The sequence below is a fragment of the Trachurus trachurus genome, assembly GCF_905171665.1.
Source record: "Trachurus trachurus genome assembly, chromosome: 7".
In the NCBI taxonomy this organism is placed as follows: Eukaryota; Metazoa; Chordata; class Actinopteri; order Carangiformes; family Carangidae; genus Trachurus; species Trachurus trachurus.
Genome location: NC_139901.1, coordinates 11,417,984 through 11,439,732, shown reverse-complemented (window position 1 = coordinate 11,439,732; position 21,749 = coordinate 11,417,984). Strand labels below are relative to the sequence as shown.

General features: G+C 39.7%; 1 protein-coding gene across 1 annotated transcript in view; it reads right to left on the bottom strand.

Annotated features, from left to right (window-relative positions):
* Positions 1–6,650: 6,650 nt before the first annotated feature.
* vstm2la (V-set and transmembrane domain containing 2 like a) overlaps positions 6,651–21,749 on the bottom strand; it is a gene marked incomplete at both ends in the record, with an annotated part of 57,169 nt that continues 42,070 nt past the window's right edge. The window contains 3 exons of the mRNA XM_083975060.1: positions 6,651–7,133; positions 9,620–9,664; positions 10,359–10,528. Of these exons, the coding sequence (XP_083831186.1) occupies positions 6,651–7,133; positions 9,620–9,664; positions 10,359–10,528 (698 nt within the window). The remainder of the gene's footprint in view (positions 7,134–9,619; positions 9,665–10,358; positions 10,529–21,749) is intronic.

Sequence of the window (21,749 nt, the reverse complement as noted above, 5' to 3'; positions counted from 1 at the left end):
AGTCCCTCTCGTGTTATTTCTTAATTTTCTGAAGAAATGCTTTATTTTGAAAAACTTTGCTGGTTTGAATTATTCTGCCTCATATTTCAGAGTCGTTCTGAAAATATAATCTTTCCTCGATATCATTGATCACTTGGTTTCTGTTTCAAATCACAGTTTTGTCACCTTTCCACTACAGGCTCTTGCACTGATACTTGTGTAAGGGCAACACATTTGGCTTCTCTTGAGGTGGAACTTGTTGTTAGCTAGCTTGCTTTAATAAGTAACATAACTAAAAGTATTTTTTGTATTGACCCAACGCTTGAAACTCAAGTGCTGGGTCAACAGTCAATGCCCAACCAGAAGTTTTAACTGAATGATCCCGAATTGATAAAACTCTTGTCAATAAGAAGCCACCTTTAAATCCTAATCTGCAGTGTGAATAGTACAGGTGAACATTTCATCGGTGCAGGCTTAAACATCCAAGTAATATTCCTTTTTTTTTTTTTTATAGCCACAGTGAAGAGAACCAGGAAATCACAGGTGGAAAAAAAAATAAAGTCAACAGAAGACTGAATCTACTTATGAAGCCTGATGGATCTTTTTTCCTCTTGGCAACAGAAACTATTAAAACCTCACGGAGCCACATGGGTACAGTGGCTGACATGTTTCTTGACACGTTCATTACAGGTCAGACAGGCGGTGCAGTTTATTTTCAGCCAATCCTACATCCACAGTGAATGTCAACATAAACCAATCAGCCATGACACAAAAACAAGTGCCTGGTTTTATCGTTGTGGCTGATGGGTCCGTTCTAAGAATTCATTCTGAATTATTAGCAAGGGGGAATTCATGGTCTATTTCATTTCATCTAATTAATTGACTAGCAGTTCATTACTATTTATAATATTAGTTTAGAAATAAATTATAAATAATGATAATAAACAATATTAATTCAGGCATTTGATTCATGAGCCACTTCCTTTGGCTGAGGTGTTGTATTGTCTGATGACAGCGGACATTAATTAATTTAGTTTCAGTTATTTTCTGTGGTTTCATGACTTCAGTCAAAAAAGAAACAAACAGTCACTGTTTATTTGTTATGGCTGAGTGGTGGAAATGTATGGAGCTAGAACAGTCTCATAATGAATAAAGTGCACAAAAGAAGATTCACAAATGTATTTGAGGATTTATATATATATATATATATATATATATATATATATATATATATATATATATATATATATATATATATATATATATATATATATATATATATATATATATATATATATATATATATATATATATAATCCGGGGGGGGCGAGGGGAGTCCAATGCAGAAGGTTTGGTTGAAATTGGCCCAGTAGTTTTGGACAAAATGACCAAAAACCACACAGGAGATTTTCAAATTTTTTTTTTTTTTTAAGTATATTTATGGGGCTTTTTTAATGCCTTTTTAATGGATAGGACAGTTCAGAGAGTGACAGGAAATGGGAGGCAGAGAGGGGGGGAATGACACGCAGGATAGAGCCGCCCGACGCGGGATTCGAACTGGAGCCGCCTGCAGTGAGGACTGTAGCCTCAACACATGGGGTGGGTGCTCTACCAACTGAGCTAAACACCACCCCAGAGATTTTCAAATTTTTAACCCCCGGGGGTGATGAAATCTTTTTTTTTTTTTGACCAAAATAAGAATTTCTTCAAATTTCTCCAAATTTGAATATATCATCCGGGGTAGGAGGTTGGGTTGAAATCAGGCCAGTGGTTTTGGAGAAAATGGCCAAAAACCACACAGGTGATTTTCAAAATGTCTAACCCCCAGGGGTGTCGAAATTTTGCACCGAAATTTGGACCAAAATTCAATTTTCTCCAAACTCGGATATATCATCTGGGGGGCTGAGGGGAGTCCAACACAGGTTGGTTAAAATCGGGCCAGTCGTTTTGTCCTCCTGACAGGATCCCCTCATTCCTCATCAGCACCTGCACATCCAGCTGTGCACAGCTTATTTCAGTGGAGACCAACAACTGCAGGGACACACAAGTTTGCAGATTTGTGGTCTACGCACTGTGAGGATCAGTGTAACAACCATCATGCTGCTGCTGTTGACCACATGTTACCACGCCATCTTATCTGTCAATCAACAGTGGACCTACTGTAGCCTATCACTGCTGACCACATGTTCTACATTCTGCCAGTCCCAGTCAGTGTTGAAAGCAGAGGATGAGAGGACTCTTGCCTCACCCTCTCGCTGACTCTGAGATTCTGGACCAGCTCATGACTACCAAGCAATTATGCTGCCACTGAATACTGGATTTAATTGTGTGTCAATCTAACTGTTAAAGAAGAATTCCGGTCATTTTCTAAGTAACGCTCTACAGCTCCATAGGAGAAAATCTGAGAAAAATATGAGACCGGACCTACCTCTCCATCCACCTGGTCCTTACCACCACACAAAACTGACGACTGCAGAAATGTGGTGGAGAACGAACCCGAAGCGTGTTGCGCACTTCCATGACCAAGTGTACTGTGCCCACGCACACCTCTTCCAACCGTACCGCGCCAGGGAAGTGTACCGTACTCAAGCACGGCACACTTGCACTCACACTAGCCAATCCATATAATCGGGACTTTAGGGGGCAAACATGCTTGGGCACGGTACGAAACGCCTGGTGTGAGTGCGCATAACTCCGTTAATGAGAGGGCAGTGTTAACGTGTGTTTTTATCAAGACAGAAATTAAAGGAAAACATGGATTTAGGAGGAAAAACATTTTGAATGGGAAAAAAGTATCAATATTTTTCCCATCCAAAATCATTTTCCCCTCCTAAATACATCTTTGTGCTTCTACAAAGCATTTGTAGTGATATTCCGAGCATTATAGAGGCCAAAGTCGTGGTTAGAAGAACTGCCCCTATTACGTTTAACTGAAGTGTAGCGCAGCTAGCAGAGGTAGGTCCGGTCTGCACATATCTTTCTCAGATTTTTCCCTATGGTCACACTCGGGGACCTATAGAGCGTTACTTAGAAAATGACCGGGATTCTCCTTTTAAACAAATCTTGTTGCAATGACTTCATTCTCTTAAGCCTTTTAATTTTCTCTTGTCAGAATTGGCTCCTCCCTCCTCACCATACATCCAGTCCTGGGCACTGTGCACAATTAATCCGGTTGCAGTTTTTTTGAGTGACATAAAACATCCACTCTGCATCATCAAGAAGCTCCTCATTCAAACAAGTCTTAAACTCATCTTGTCAGGCTTTCCTGGTGGTTGTAGCTATGCAAAGAAAGGATGGAGCATGTCTGTGCTGCTAGGGGATTCCCTCTCTGACCTTTGGTCTTAACCTGTCAGCTACGTCTCGTGTGCTGCCAGCAGAAGATGGACGAGATAGTGTAAATACAGAGAAATCGAAGGACTCACAACAGGGATGCTGGTCGATCTATCATTGTACCTGTTTACACTCAGAGCCCTGCGGGGGTCAAGAGATGTGTAAATGAAGGAAACAAAAAGCCCCCACCCCACCAACCCTCCATCCTATTATCGCATCACCTGACAGCCCACAGCCTCCACACCTCATCACTACATAATGAATGTATGAGCCCACTAGTGCGGGGAAACAAGATCGCCACGTGTTTTGTATTTAGCCGGCCTGGCTTAACTGTAGTGAGCGCGGCACTGCGCCTCTTTATCTCGTCCTGTGCTGTTGCTATTTATCCTGCTGCCAGTGCTGACAATAGCACCATTAGTCATCAACAGCAATGGGTGGCGGGAGGAAGAGGAGGAGGGTGGGGTGCGACAGGGGTCTGCTGTCTCTTCCTTCATTCCCTTACCTGCCTAATATCATTACCATATTAATTAATATACTATGAAATCTAGTTTGTTGTTTCTTTCACATCAGAATCAGTGAGCAAATGTTGTTTCATATACAATTTATTTCATTTGATAAAGGCATACACTTAGTGTGAGACCAAACATTCTAGAAGAAATGTACATTTTCCTCTTTTGTTTTTTGATCTTTTTTTTATTATTTTTTTTTTACAGTGAGCTCTTCTTTACAAAACATCAAATCAAAATTTACAGGTCGAAAAAAAAAAAAAGACAATCCTACTGATCACTGATCTGCCCACGGCCACACGAGCACTGTCATCCCTCTGATAGATACTATAGCAGAGAAGTAAAGCCCCCCCATACACAATCCTGGAGACGCATTTTGAGGGCAGTGTGGGCAGCCCATTTCTACAGAAGCACGAAGCTGCCACACATTCTTACATATTATTTCCTCAGTTTTCCCAAGATAACAGGATCATTTTTCTCACCCAGGGCCTTGAAGCTGGTTAGCGATGTAGTTAACAAGGTTCATGATTATTTGCGTTGTAATTAGAGCTGCATGATACACAAAAAAACATCATATTGCAATTCTATGTGAAGATATAGTAATATGGTATTTAAATGGGAATTTGGGCATTTCATTTTCACATAAAAATTTAGCTTTTGTACCAAACAAACAGGCCCCTTAACATTTTGAAGGTCTATTTTGTTGGCAATGTTGTGACACATTTTACAAAACAAAAACAAAAGTAGCTCCTGCGTTGGATAATGCTGCATTGCTATTCGATTAAATTGTGAATTATCACTTTCCTGCTCCTCCTGCTCCAATAAATTATGTTTCCCTCAGTGAACAGCCTACAGTATATATACTGTAGGCTGTTCACAGTATACACTGTTGCTTTGTTATGTTGAGCTCTGCAGTAATTATATCATTATCCTGGGATAACAAAGTTTTGTTTTCTCAAGTCTCATCTTGAGGAAAATATTATGTTATCTCAAGAACTGGGGGAAATGAAAATGTGTGATTGCATGGCAGCCAAGGGCTTCCGTTTTCTTCTTACTTCACCCTCACAGCTCAGGCCTTTATCCAGGACATAACTTTGTCCCATTTGAACCCTTCAGAGTGAAATTTCCGCCCCGAAGTTTGAACCTCTGCGCTTCACACAAGCATCTAAGCAAAGAGATTATCATTAAGTTACAAAAATGACAAGAAGTATAATGGCCTCTTGAACCTTTTTCAAATTGAATCCCAGTGTTCAGGCTTGTGAAAATATGGTAACACTCATGTTTACAGCCCTGCACATCCAGTACAGTAGTTTAAGAAACACTGCTTTAAGTACTAAGATACATTGGGGAAACCCCGTTTCTGAGCAGCTATGAAGAGAATGTGTCATTCATCTGTCTGTACAGCACTTTTGGAGCAGTTAAAGCAACGGGGAAAAAACTGCTTTGAAAAAGAAAAAACAAACAATTTGACAAGACTTTATAGGAAGGGAAAAAGAGATTCAGAACAAATGGACATTTTCTTGTAAAATAAACTAATAAATGAAAAAAAATATCTTTAGCTAACACACTGTCTTTGTGTATGGTTGGTTGAAAAAGTTTTTAAGAAAATTACTGAACATGCACTCACTTTATTTCATATTATACAGTCATATATACAGAGTGGATTAGAGGCTTGTAGTGGAGAGGATTGAGGCTTTTAAATGATTGATGAGCACTCGGCCAGAGAATAAGGAATAAGGGAACCAAGCTCAGAGAAAAATGCAGCACTGCTCTTCCCTAAAAATGTATTTTCACTTTTGGCACGGCAAATCAGATTTATAGAGCACAGATATGATCTTTTCATGGTGTTCCAAACAGGTAGCATCTACATAGAGCAATTTGATTGATTTGCTTCAGTGTGAGCATCCATGAACGGATCGAACCTGTGGCACAAGAGGGTGAACAAAAAACTAAGTGAATCACAATTTCTATTGTGCTGTTGTTCAAAAGCGTTGTGGGGACGATGCAGGCTGTGATGTGCTTTGTTTGAATTGCAAACACCAAGGATGGAAAATCCCACGCTTTCCACACTGCCACTGTATTCAGCTGCATTCAGCTTTAATGAAATGAGGATGTATCTGTCCTTGATGAGCTGCTGCTGCTGCTCTGGGACTTTGATGAATTCCTGCTGAAGAAAGCATGTTTCTTTCTTCCTATAAATAAACACTGAATAAACCTGCAGAATCTTGGGTGTGAACAAGTTTTGCACCATATTCATGTCCTTTATTTGAAAAGATCCAATGGAGCTTGTGCTCTAAAAGTGAAAAGGACAAGGTTTCCAAGTGGAGAATTAACCGAGTTTAATTTAGCACACTCAACATTTTATTTCAGGTAGGCTATAATAGGATTTTTTTTCTTTCTGAGGGTGTATCAAATGACGAGTAAGGCAGTGGAGGAAGTATGAGCGTGAAAGCAGGGTTGTGTCATTTACAGTATCTAAAGTACAAGAGTGGAACAGAGCATGGGTTAATTGTAGGCCAAGAGTCTTTCGTCAGTGCTGAGACCAGAAACGGTGGAGCTGCCTAGATCTACATGTCAGCCCCTCCCCCTCTTTACTAAATGTCGTGAAGCAAGGCTTTTCAGACAGTGAGCAGTCCAACCCAGACCCATGCACAGCAAGAAAAAGCTACTTTCCCTGCACAGTTTACAGCACTGTGCTCTGAACAAGCCTCACTGTAGGTTTCTTGGGATTCTGGATTTGTGCACAGGCCTGCGCTGTGTGGGAAGAATAGCTTTTTTATGCTGTGACACACATCATGTTACGTAATCTATCACTCAGGTGAAATGAGCCAACATCTACGGCGCACAGCTCGGCTCGTTGGTGCAGTCATTGTGGCTGTGGTTACTGTCCGCGTCCCTCTTCCTCAGCTCTCTGCCTGCCTTGTGACTGCCTTGCTGACCGCTGCTACTGCTGCTGTGGCTGTGGCCGTGGTGGGCCGGTGTCGAAGGCCGCTGCTTGCTGTGCTCCTGGTGGTGCCCGTGATTCTGGTGGTGACCATGAGCGTGCTCTCTGGCACCACCATGAGTCTCCATGTCATCGCCGTTGACGAATCCAACCCCTCTCTTGGTATCGTCCACGGCTTCGAAGTTGTCGTTGCGGTTGCCGTCGACGATCTCACCCTCTGGCACCACCTGCAGGTAGGCCCTGACCCGGTGGTGGCGCGCACCTGCATCATCACTAAAGTCAATCACACGGCATTCATAGGTACCCTCGTCAGACGGCTTGACCCGGGATAGGCGGAGTTTATGGGAGATGTTGCTTCCTACAACCTTTACGACCTGGCAAAGATAGGAATAAACAGAGAAAAAAACGAATGGGTAACAGGGTAGCTAATGGTCATATCAGACAACACCAAAAGTGTATCAGGGACGTAACAACAGATATTTGGTAATCAAAACATATTCTCGATTTTCAACACCACAACAAAAAACAGTGCATGCTAACACTTCCATATACAGTAGTTTGCAAGCAGGTTATGAATTAGTACCAAAAAAAGTGACAAGAGGTGGGAAAATATGAGATTAAAAAGTCATATTATATTACTTGCAGCATGCTTTCACTATGTTAGCTCAGACAAGCAGTAATGCAGGAATTAGGAAGCTAAAAGGACCCTAACCCTAACCCTTATTGTCATTGTTTTGTACAGTAAGTTAAAAAAAAAAAAAAAAACTGCAAGTAGTTTACTCTTGGTCTCTTAGAATTAGATTATAATATATAAACTAATCTACTCCCAAAGCAGATATAGATAGCCTAGATATCTCCTGGTTCAAGCTACATATTTGCTTCACTTTATCCATTTATCGGAAAAGAAAACATCAATATCAACATTTCAAACAGCTTTTTGGCTAAATTTCACACATATACAGTATTTTGTACACATTTACGTGTAAGATTTAGCAAAAGGAGCTTCCATCCACAGTCCCTGCATATGTTGACATTTTTGTTCAAACAAACAAACAAGACATCAAGCAGACAAAACAACATCAATACATGGCCATCCACATTAGAGTTCTGTAAGAAAGGGAATAAGTATGTCAAACAATTTTTTCTAACTTTTATGGTAGTCCTTGTGTGCACATTTAGTTGAATACAAGATATCTCTGTCAGTTTTAGAGATTAGTGATTATTAGTTATTATTAGTTTGATACATGTAAAACATTTATGGTTATCAAATATGAATTAGACTTTGCTGTGTTTGAAAGAGAAAATAATTAAGCGTACATTTGCTGCGTATGATGTGAGACAGTGAAAGCTACAGCATTGGTTTGATGCTGAAATCATCCATGTAACCTGGATACACTCATCCACAGTGGCGCTCCTCAGAGCCAATCACTCACTCAAACTCTGACAAAGGTGCCGTCTAACAAATTCTATTTGTGGCCTTGAAAGTATGAAGACACTAACTACATCTGGAAGCTGAAAGCTTTGCAAGTTCAGAGACCAACTCTGTTGAGATGATGAGAGTCTGGGGACATCATGAGATGTGACGCACAAAGATATAAATACAACTTCATTTATCACCCACCTTCTTCCCTGTGACGCGAGTCGATGTTGGATAGTGTGCGTACGTATGTGTGTGTTGGAGATAGTCACTACATGTGTGTTTGCAACTGCATGTAAGGGTTAACACTTTCTGTAACACTTTTCACGGTTTGTCGGTTTATCGGCATACAGTATGTTGCCATGTTTCTGTTTTACTATATGGATGTGGGCCAACATCCATTATATACAGAAAACTAATAAGGATTTTCCAGCTGTAGAGCCTGCAGTGTTCAGCTCCACCCACACACACAAACACACTTACACTAACGCACACACTCAGTCACCCAAACCACAGCTGGTGCTTTCATTACAGCAAATCAGCAGAAGCTAGCCTGGTGGGAGAGAGGAGAGAGGCTTCATGTTTTTTGTTTTTTGTTTGTGTTTTTATGTTCATCTTTTCACGCATAAAAAACAATATCAATATATCCTCATGTTTATCTTTACACATCTAATATTTTTAACTTTCTATTTGCTGATTTTACACAAAATCCTGTTGAGGGTAAGGACCGTATGATTAGCCAGCAGGAGTTGTTGCTCTTTTCTGTAATTGCAAAGTGAGTAAAGAGAGATTTAGCAGGAGGAATAGGTCGGCTTGGAGATAATGTGCAGCAGTTCCCTCACCAAGCTCAGTTTTTCAGCTAATTAGAAGGAAAAAGTCAACATTTTGAGTGACTATATGGCTGAGCTTCCTCCCTGCTTGCTGTGGGAAACCATTTGCCTGAGTGAGTTAAAGCCTTGATGGATACCAGAGGAGATATAAAAAGTTCTGCTGACTTCCCTGCTGCCTGCTCCTCCTCCCTTACTGTTTATTGTTTGGACCTGGTATTGCAGTCATAAAGGTGATGCAGGGGCGTAAATGAGAATCTGAATATGATGCACAGCGGGCCATGCCCCCTTGAGCGGGACACTTAACCACCCACGAGTGGGGGCGCTGTCTGCTCTTTGGCTGACACTGTGATTCCTACAAAACCATCACGGATCAAGTGAACGTACTGACGTTGTGTTTCTCATCTTTCGCTGTGCTGAGAGCTTCGCTGAGTGAGAATCAAATCCTTGTGTGTAATACAGCAGTGTACAACATCTGCAGACGATCCAGAACATTTACATTTACATTCAAGACATTTAAATGTAATCAAGGGTTTTGTGTCTCATTTCATCACATCACTCCAAGGCAAACAAAAGGTTTTTCTCAAACAGTGGAAACAGGTAGATTTTCACTCACACTTATCTTTGTAGCGTCCTTTGGTATCTCCTCCTCTGGAGCAACCTAGCAAAAAAAGAAAAAAAAACATATGGGAAAGGATTAAATCTTAAGTCAGTTTCATTTAACTGTGTGTTCACATTCTGCTTTGAAAAAATCAATCTGTTTTTGTGTGTGTTTTTTTACAGACTTTTTCCACATTTAAAGTGTAGAGGTAAAGCAGTGATACAACACAATTTGCTAACATGCACCTCATGGTGCATGGAATATTAAAAAATCACCTGGTAGGAAAAAACTGAAAATGAGTGTTTTTAATCAGATTTACAGTAAACCAGGGTAAATACCCTCCCAAGGAGGGAGGGGGTTTAAACAGCATTTTTAATCTGCATCAATAAATCGTTAAATATTTCAGTTGTCCCTTAGGGGATTAATGTCATCTGTCCAACAACAACAACAGCAATAATGCTGCCATTATTACTACTAATAAAAATAATCACCATCATCATAATAACTTGTGGAAAAAATATTTTTATTTTCACCCAGAAAAAAAATCACTTGCCCCTCAGGTGTGTTTAAACAGATGGCAGAACAGTAGACCAATTATCCTTTATAAAAATAAAAATAAAAGTCCTGTCATTAAAGTTAAAATTAAGACCAGATATACTTGGTAACAGAGAGCTTTTTTTTTTTTTTTTTTTTTTTAATGAGTTAATTATTTCCCATCATCATCAGGCTGCCCGGGTTCTTGTGATGACCTCACCTCATTGGTCGTCCAGGGCTGTCTGTCTGTCCAGTCCAGATGGTTCCTGATGTACCACCACTGGATCTCCAGTGAATACGAGGGCGTACCTGCCCCTCTGAAGGAGCATGCCATCTCCACATCCTGACCTCTGTGGGCCGTCATGTCATGAGGCACCTCTGTGAACATGGCTGGACAGACACAACATGAGACATTATTAATATTTAAAAGCTCATTAGTTGATGACTTTCAGTGCAGTTAGAAAACAAGGTCTAAATATGTGAAGTGGCCACACAAGACGTTTGAAAGCTCAAATGTAATGTTTCTACAATAATTTTATTTTCCGTCAGGAGGGAGATAAGATGGATAAGCATCATAGATCAAGGCTGTGGTGCAGCTTCAGTAGATTTCCCATTTAGACCCATCTTTGCTGTTGTAAGGCTCAGACTGCAGAAGAAAACATTCAACGACAAATGCCCAGTAATGTATCATAAAGCAGTTTAACAAATTCCATGCAAAAGCCTTAATTTCCTTCAGCAATGACTGATTAATCTGAGTGATGCTGTGTAACGACTGAATATTCACAGGAACAATATTACAGCAGCCCTGACACTCTGCACATTAATCACTGGGAAAAAAAGAGGAGGGTGAGCTCTTTCTCAGCTGCATTTCCAACATGTGAAGTCACATTATAGCTGCCTGTGATGGTGAGAGTCAAAGTGATGAGGTGGAGTGTGTGATGGTAAAAAAAAAGGGAGTGAGAGGAGAAGATAAAACGTGTTTGATCCGAGTCAAGTGTAAAAAGACACGAGGGTTTCTAGAGTTAGAGAGTAAGTTTCTGAAGTGTAACTTTTTTAGTTTTTTAAAATTTATTTTTATTTCATAATTTTAATCAACTACATCAAGCCACCTGCTTTTTTCTTATTCATTCATTTATCTTCTTGTCCATGCTCTGTAGCACACCATACTGGACATCCCACATGGGATGATGGGATGCCCTTTCTCTTATATCATATTTCTTGATTGTAAATGTGAAAAAAAAGTGAGACTTGCACAGACAAAAAATATGATGTGTTAAAATGTCTCCTCCCTTAATATGTGTGATAATGCAATTAACATGTGGAATAACAAAAATAATCTCTCTAAAGAGTTCATGTTTTGATACAATATTTTTTTGGAAGGATAGCCCTGTGTTTCCTATGTAGCCTATATTTCATTGTGAATGTGTGTGTTTTAAACCAAAGGAGAATAAAATACAATTGTTTGACCTTTCTTCCTTTTCAGTACTAGTAGCTATTTATCTTTCAAATGTGTGCAGTAAGCAGCCAAGTGTGACTTAATAATTGCAAAGTCTCCTACACACATCTTTACATCACTTGAATGGTTGACTACTCTACACTGTCCCCTATAAATAAATAAATTACAAAAAATGATGATGAAAGGTGTAACTGAAACCCTTAACATACTACTTACACTCTATATTTGTTACTGTTGAGTTGTTTTGTAGGAACTATGTAGTACTCCAGCATTATAAAACAACAGTATTTATACTCCAACAAGATAAAGTTACTTAACATGTTGACAGGGAGCATCCAAACACACCACTGCTTTCTGCCTTTGTGGGTTTACATGTCTCATTAGAGGAGGAAGCTCAGCTTGAACTCCTGGATTTCATGTCTTCACAGGATCCAGTGTCTGAACTGGGACATGCACTTGTGCCAGCTACTGGCCTGACAGCAGAGCAGTTGTCAGGCTTGGAAAGGCTCAAGCTGGTTGGTAAATGTCAGTAATCTTTTTGTGGAGACTGGAGAGGTCTACTGTTCTCCAAATCGTATTACAGTATGAGCATAGCAAGTTTTTTTGGAATCCCTAAATTTGGCAACTAGTAAATGACAAGCTCTGATCAGTGAGGCCTGTGGGAACAAATCCTCCTACTTAAAAAAAAAGAAAGAAACCTTTACTCTCTTTTTCTTTTTTTTTTCAAGCATCACAAACTTAAACAACCCTGAAAAAAGGCTGTTTTTCCTGACTGGAGCTCAGCAGGTCAGCCTTTCATACTAGAAGAAAACATTTTAGGCATATGACTGACACTTATAATTTTAGCTTAAAGGTGTACAGAAAAGAAAATTGAATTTGAGCCCACTTTGGGTCATAAAATTAATGTGACAACTCATCTTTCAGACGTTGTAGGCCAAACTTTGTGCAAAATTCTATTTTTGAGTAAATCCGGGATGAAAGTGTGTATTTTTTTTTTCGCATTGGATAATGCAGGCGCACGGATTATACGTCAGCCTGTACACGATTCACCAGCCACTGACATTGGATCCGTAATCCGTCATTCAAACGTCTGAGACACGCACACACACACGGAGCTCAGGCTCGCCCCAAGCTTTGAATATCCCGCCCGCTCGATAACGACCAATCAAATTCGTTTTCCTCACTCGGGTAAACTCGTGTTGCAGCTCGTGACAACTCGGCGCGACAAACAGGACAAACGGCCATTTCTGTACACCTTTAACAAACAGACATTAAAGCATAATGGCACTGTGAATTTCCCTTTACTTCCACAGACTCTCATGAGTTAGTTTCCTTATTTTGTGAATATAAAAGTTTGTTTTTGACCAAGTAATGGTTTAAATAAAAACTCTGTCTCAAGATTCACATTCTGACTTTTACTCTCTGGAGATGTGAAGCTTTCACCTACACATCAAAGTTTTCCTCAGAGAACAGTGTTTACTCGGAGCTCAAGGTTTTTCTTTTTTTTTTGTGACACAATGAGATGCGGTTGAAAGCTGAGCAGAAAGTTAATAAATGAAACTTTGAGTTATGTTTTTTAGACAAAAGTGCTTCTTTTTTGTATTTTCATAAAGAAGTGTAACTTTTTGGCAGGAAAAAAATAAGAATAACTGAGCAATAAGCACCAGCTAACAATGGCCACAGGTCACACCACAACAACTGACTACTGTTGAAGTAAACCTACAGAAAGCACTGAGTTGAACAAATGTGTGTTTTATTACTGTCAAATTTAAGCTTTAAAGACAATTTGTTATTTCATTTTTTCACGTGTTTTAGTTTTATGCAATAAATGTAACTAAACAAATGTTAAATAAATTTACAGTCAGTCTGTGGTTTTGAGAAAATGTTCTGGTATCAACTGATGAAAAAATAAGACAAGTAATAATCTTGCTCAGGCTAAATTACTAGCCAGTGATAAGTGAGAGTCCTGTTTGATCACCATACAGATTGGTTGGACTCTCTGGACTTGCCAGCACATTTGAAATTTTGTGCTTATCCGTCTCTTCACACTCAACAAATTACGCACTAAATTTTAAAGATGACCACATCCAATGGGTTCCTTCTTTTTGTTGAAATGACTCCTATTATTTATCGTGATCTTGCGTTTCCCTCACGTTTGTCATGACAGCTACAGTAAGGCTGGTGCACAAATAATACCTTTGTAAAAGCCACTTTTCATATTTATTAATAAAATGTAGAGGGAAAACCATAACATGCCAGATTTCACACAGTATGACCAAAGGCAGTTACTGACTCCATGAGCCCCTCATGAAAATAAGTTTCGAGTGTGAATGTCACAATATTTTCCACTTCTCATGAGGAAATTTTCCATATTACAACTTGGTCATGTTTTGCTTTCCTTTTTGGGAAATCCTGTGTTACACATGAAGAGTTTTGCTCTACCATGTTCTCCTGGTTCATTAAAGCAGATATCAGTGGAATGTTTTTGTTAATATAAGTCCTAAATAGTCCTATTTTCCGTCAGCAATCACTTACATGAAGTATTTCAGCCTAAACACGAGTCTCTCCGTCACTCTGCTCTGCTGTAACCCGAGGAGAAAATTTTCCTTGTGGGATACAAGTGTTATCCAATGAGGAGAGAGAACGGCATGAAGGGCTGTGTGTGCAGCCAAGGGATGCGCGTGAATGTGGTGACGTAGCACGAGGACCAATTGATGCCTGACAAGGGCGGGGGCTGCTAACTCATGGTGCGTTCATAGAAACTCGTACTTTGTGTTTTTCCTTCCTGTGAAGTCATACCAGTTCGATCTGGTACGAGTTCACGGGTCGGAAGTTACGAGTGGCCGTTATAGGGAACTTTCACAGACAACAGGACGGTAAAAACACGAGCTACGGGTTACCTGGAACGCTACCAAGTCGTAGTTGTGACTTGAAGCTGTAACTTACGGTTTCAAAAGCCTGCCTTGAACGCAGCATTAGCCGAAACGGCCGTGAAGCTGATATCTGCTTTAACTAAACTCTAATTTGTAATGTTGCTCTGTCGCTCTGAGCTTTGTCCAGACACTTTGAGTGACACTTCAGAGGTGTTTTTAATTATGGAGTTAGCTTTAAGAATTCTGAACTTTTGTGCTCCTGCTCATAGATTTGTCTAGCTTATTCACTCAATAAGAACGAGTCAGACCTGTGCCAACTAAGTGCCAATTTTCATCTGGGCTCATAGATTAACCTTGGCTGTTCAAACTGTGACGCTGGGCTATGGATCTGTCTTGTATTACAAGAGCAGTGTAAGCCTCGAGTCATACATCCCTCTTGTACATTGATCTGGAAATCTGCTTGTATTTTTCATTTGTGAAACCTGAAACGCACCAGGTATCGATTTGACAATACACAGCCAGAGCCAGCTACAATGCCCACAGCCCCTGTCTTGTAGATAATATTCAAAGCTGGGACATAAAAACTGCTGCGTAAGAGATAGAGCCTCTGAAGTTGCTCTCAGCAATGATAATCTGTCTTTTCCCACTTAGTGCAAAGCTCACAACGCAAAATCCATGCACACTTTTCTTCTGCCCAAACGTTTTGCATACTTGAAAACTGCAGGAAGATGTGATAATAACTGGCAGATCATTTCAATGCAGGTGTGACTGCTTTAATCAAACAATTTACAGAATCCAAGCAGCAGACTGCTGCAATCTGATCTTATGGGACCCATTTCTCAGTCTGTCTTAAATCTTCTTTTATTACAGTCGCTTCACTAGTGTGCAAATTATACTATGCCAATAAGGGGAGTGTTACAGTACTTACAGTATGCTGCTTGATTAACTCAAGCTGTCAATTAATAGTACTGGAGTAAAAAATGCAATAATTCCCGCAGAAATGTGGATGGAGTAGAAGGATGAGGTAGCATAAAACATAAACACTAAACAAAGTGCAGATACCTCAAGTACAATAGTTTGAACTTTCAGTAAACATTTTTTTTTTTTTTATATTATTCAGTTACCACACAGGAAAAACTCAAATAAAAAGTAAGTAATAATAAACTCTATGTCAAAACAAACTCCAACTACAATGGACACTGGTGCTTGTATCAATGACAGGAGAAGAATACTGCTGAACAAGCTGCTACGGGAGCCAAACAGTGGCCAAAAGGGATAAAGGTAGGGCGTGGCTGGAAATAGAACCTTGGCATGAAGAAACATGGTGGGATGCCCAGACCAGTGTCCAGCTGCAGCTGTCTGTGTGGAGTTCTTCATGTTAAACAACTGGAGTTGCTGTTTCAATGTGTAGCCTATTATTCACCACTGGTGTCCGCTGCACTTATTCCTTATTGTCTCACATCTCATGACTGAGTGCCCATAGATAATGACAATTTTTTTTAAAAATGGACGTACTATGAACTAGTAGCCAACATTAGTAAGCTAAACTGTGACGTTGAGGTAACATTTAACTGTAGGTTACAGGACTAAAGTTAGAAACTACAGCTACTATTAGTTTGCTGAAGCTAAAGTAAGAAAATAGCAAATAATAATAGGGAATTATATATCGAGAACTAGTGAGTTAAAATGAAAAAAAAAAACACTCTACTACTCCACCGTGCAGTTAATTACGTTACTACAATTGCATAACTAAAACGTTCCAGATCAATGCTGACAGCAATCATGACCACGATGCGTGGCTGCAATGCATTATGGTATATATTGCTTGGTTAAAGGGATAGTTCACCCTAGAATGATATTTCGCTCATTATCTACTCACCCTCATGTTGACTAAGGGCTGGAAGAATTATCAGAGTCCACCGTCCCTTCTCTTAGTTACAGGGGGTCTCGGCGTAGCAGTGAATTTCAATGCAACGGTTGCAAAGGTACACCGGAGCTCTTCGTAAAAAAACACACACAAAAAAACATCCAAATACCTCCATGATGCTCGTATGTAATGTCCGTCTTGTGCTGAAGCCCCAAATTGCGTAATTGTCCCGAAAAAAATTAAATAAGTCTATATTTTAAGCTTGTTTGTAGCGGAAGCTTCTCGAAGCTCCTCTTCCTGGTCCGTCCAAATATCGCGTGATTCGCAGTAACCGCACTGACGCCGGCGCAAATCACAATTTTTTTCGGGACAATTACGCAATTTGGGGCTTCAGCACAAGACGGACATTACATACGAGCATCATGGAGGTATTTGGATGTTTTTTTGTGTGTGTTTTTTTACGAAGAGCTCCGGTGTCCCTTTGCAACCGTTGCATTGAAATTCACTGCTACGCCGAGACCCCCTGTAACTAAGAGAAGGGACGGTGGACTCTGATAATTCTTCCAGCCCTTAGTCAACATAAGGGTGAGTAGATAATGAGCGAAATATCATTCTAGGGTGAACTATCCCTTTAATGCATGACCATTGATTGTACACTACTATACTTGTGAGATGCTATGACTCCAATAGGTATAGGCCATTTACTTTGATTCTCACTATACTTTCGGACAGCACTGCAAAATGTGTAGTGTAGTCACTATAGTTCACTATATAGTGAGTAGTGAGTGATTTCAGACACAGCCTGTAACTTTAAGCTAATTTCAGAAAACATTAGTTGGCTAAAATGTAACTTAAAGCTCAAATTAGACACTATGTACTCTAATCCACAAACTCTGAAAGTAAGAGAGTAAAAATGCTGGCTAGGTATACTGCTACTATACATACTAAGCATCTACCTGACACACACGGGAGAATCAAAATGTGTCAAGGTATAGGCCTACAAGGTACAGTATAAACATAGAAAATATGCATTTATGAATGTTTCAACCCCTTTGGACGGTCCTTTGTTGTTGTTCTTTTGTTTGTTTGTTTGTTTGTTTGTCTTTACCTCTGTTAGGTGTGTCCAAGTCATATCTCCCCTGTAATCTGAACCCTGACTTCCACATCTACTGGATTCTCTAGAAATTGATACAGCATCATTTACTCCGCTGCAAATCCCTCTTCTTCTTCATCATCTTCTTGTGCAACAATGATTCTTCAAACAAGTGGTTATCTAATGTTGTATCTCTCAGCAACAGCCATCTCTAATCTGCACACTGTCGCTTGATGGGGCTATAACCATGCCTGCGATGAGTTGGGTCTGCTCACCCTCAAGCATTATCATTATCTCCAAAACAAACACTGGTAGGCTCTCAGGCAATAGCCGCAAATAAGTGCTCAGAGAGCTTCAGTACAGCAGCCAAGTCAGACTCCACACCAGCCCATTCACCACGGCGAAGAAGGAGAGGTGGACGGAGAAATGAACATGAGAGAAAAAGAGTGTTTATGGGAGTAAGAGAAGAAAAAACAGCCTGAGTGTGTGTGTGTGTTTGTGCAGCAGGAAATAAATTATTGCCAGAGATTGAATTAATGAGCAGGTCTGTGTTTATATGAGCATGAGGCCCAGCGTGTTTGTGAGAGAGTAAAATATAGCAAGAATAAACGGGAAGAATTAATATGAGACTGTGCATGTGACAGAGAGGGAGAGGGAGAGGAGGACGGTGGAGGACAATGTGTGAGGTAGTAGATAGCTGTGGGCGGAGAAGCTGCAGGGACGCGTGTTATCGTTTATTTCTTTGAGAAATGGAATGAGGCAATTACAGCTGTGATAAAAGAGGAGCAGGAGGTGTTTCATTGTGGCGTTGTCTCACTCCAGCCTCTCTAAACTTCCATCTTACTCCACTTAATAGCTCCATTTCTTGAGATGCCAACATTTCAGAGAGCAAGGAAGGAGACTGTTGTATGTTATACTTAAAGAGCATTAAAAAAATATAAAATAGAGTAGAGCTGTAGGAGTTGTTCAGAAGTCACATACAGGGCATAATGGCACACAAGACTGGATTAATGAGTGGGAGGGGAACACTTGTCAAATCCATGCGCTACAGACCGGACATTTAGTCTAAACAAGTAGTCTAGTCTAAACTAAGTACAGACTTTATAGACTTACTTATATCTTTTTATATATTATACACTGTTGCCCATAAAGTTGGAGTAATTTTGTTTTCAGACACATTGCTCTTTTGATTCCTATTATAAAGGTTAATTGTGGTTTAATTTTCACGGTGAGACGTTTGGAAGAGATTGATCAATAAAGAATAAATCACATTGTTGCAATCATTTAAAGCAGAAGTAAGCGGAATATTTGTGTTAATATAAGTCTTAAATAGTTATATCTTCCGACAGCAATCACTTATATAGAGTGTTTGGTCTGAAACACGGGTCTGTCAGTCACTCTGCTCTGCTGTAAGCCGAGGAGAAAACTTTTCTTGTATCCTACAACCTTTATCCAATGAGGAGAGAGAACGGCATAAAGGGGCGGTCCTCTCTGTGTGTGCAGCCAAGGGATGCGCGTGAATGTGGTGACGTAGGGACGAGGGCGGGGACTGCTAACTCCAACGGCTGACAGGAAGTTAGCCAAAACGACCAGATCGCTTACTTCTGCTTTAATGAGAAGAACTTACAACTTTATGGTAAACAATATATATATATATATATATATATATATATATATATATATATATATATATATATATATATATATATATATATATATATATATATATATATATATATAAATATATATACAGTACAGGCCAAAGGTTTGGACACACTCAATGCATCTCCTTTATTTTCATCACTATTTACATTGTAGATTCTCACTGAAATTCCACTAATGAACCCTGACAAGGCACACATGTGAAGTGAAAACCATGTTCAGGTCAGGTTCACCTCTTGAAGCTCATCAAGAGAATGCCAAGAGCAAAAAGCAGTAATCAGAGCGAAGGGTGGCTACTTTGAAGAAACTAGAATTGGAGGGGTCAGAGATAGAGGAGGGGGAGCAAGAAGGAGAGGAAGAAGAAAAGAAGAAAGATAAGACAAAGAAGACAAGACATGTTTTTAGTTATTTCACACTTTTTTTGTTAATTCCACATGTGTTCATTCATAGTTTTGGTGCCTTCAGTGAGAATAAAGGAAACACATTGAATGAGAAGGTGTGTCCAAACTTTTGGCCTGTACTGTATATAAAAAAAAATATATATATATATACAGTGTGTATATATATATATATATATATATATATATATATATATATATATATATATATATATATATATATATATATATATATATATATATATATATATATATATATATATATATATATATATATATACACATTGTATATATATATATATTTTTTTTTTCAGCAGAAATCTTAGCAGATTTCAGGGAAGTCTAAACATCACTTTTACACTCTCTTACCAGCACCAAACAGGAGGAAGAGTCAGCAACTACAAACATCTAGAAACTAAAGAGCCAGATGTTTATCCAATGGGTTATTAGAAAGCAAATCAGAGATTAAAGGAGGCTGGAGATTGGACTGAGATTCATCAGCTGGACAGAAACACAAGTCAAAATAGGTGATAAAGTTGCTCTGTGTCTGCTGGATGTGTAAGTACATAATGCTAACATATTTTTTCATGGAGGCATGCCAGCTTGCTTTAGTGTTCAGCTGAATAACATTTAGCTGTCTTGCTGGTTTGCATTAAGGTGTGACACAAAACCCTGCTACCACACACCTGCTACACTTTAATAATTAGACATTTACAAATTGGTAAATGGTCTGTATTTATATAGCGCTTTACTATACCTGTAACGATACCCAAAGCGCTTTACAGTACATCACATTCACCCATTCACACACACATTCACACATAATTTACAGTTCATTTACAGTTCATAAAAAAGCTGATACAATCAACATAATAAACACCAGTGTTCATCACTTGTCATTTGTTGACCTGATGATTGAAGGCCATGACATAACTGACGTGTCTTCTAAAGGGGACATGTATTATGGAAATAGCACTTTGTGAAGGCTCTTTAAAAAATCTGTAATGTGCAGGCTCCCTAGGTTAAAATCCATGTGGTTTTATGAGCTGTTCCCTCAGTTGTCTTCCAGTGATGTAACTAGGATTCGAATTAGCATAATACCACCCCTACCTGGGACCGGTAGGAGGAGTGGGGCGGGGAAAGCAGTGGTTAATTTGCATTTAAAGGGACAGGCACTGAAACCAGCCGTTCTGAACAGGGCTGCTTTGAGAGTATGAAAAGAAACACGTGATGTTTGATCCTTGGGGTATTTTGACCAAAGCATGTCACAGATATGTCTTTAAGACACCTGGGAACTATTTTAATTTGTGGAAAGGGGGCAGAATATGTCTCCTTTAATTATCTGTGACGGGGTTGGCAGCCTGGGATGAGTTGGAAATCAACATTTACTCACTCCTGCTCACTGCATTTGTTGCAAAGTGGATCTAACATACTGAGGATGAAAGATGGAGGACCTGGAAGAACTACTGTTGTGACACATAAAACTTTTTAGCTCTTCACCTCTCCCCCTCTCTCTCCTCCGTTCCTCAATCAAACTTAAATATGTCTCGTCGCCAGCTCGCATAAGGTATTTTACAGTTGCCTAACAAGGATATTTAGAGACCCGTCATGCATTTTCCCTCTCTGCGTCCTGCCCATGGGCTCGTATCACCCAGACTCACTCAGCATTCTCCTCTCACTCACTGCTGCAACAGTCAGGGTTTTTTTTATACATAAGGGCTCTAGCAACACTGAGCCTCTCCGTGCCTTTTCTGCTCTCAATCTGAATCCATCATGATCGGGCAGCCAGCGGCAGCAGCCTCTGAATGTCAATGCTGCTCAGTGTGTGAGATGGCTGGTGGTGCATGCAGGCTGCCTACAGTACTCTCAAGAGCTTTTCAGGTTCTTGAAATGGCTTCATAACAGCCGAGGAAGTGGCTACAGCATAGTGTGACTCAACAGCTATTATAATGTTAATTATGCTGCTGTACTGTATGTGCATCCCCGGGGACACTCTGAGGGAAAAGAAGGGCTTACACTGCCGCATTGTTCAGTTATAATTCAGTTGAATACAACTGTATTTTCATCACAGTGCTAATTTAGTTAATATTTCCTCAGTAGCTTATTTTTATTTATATAAAAAACATACGTGCAGTGGCTGCTTTACTGAAATGCTTAATTTATTGTAAGTCTGCTGAATAGGTAAAAGGAAAATTTACATTACATTTGAAGAGAATTGAAGACCTGGATTGATCTCTAGGAATGTACAAACACATGAGATAA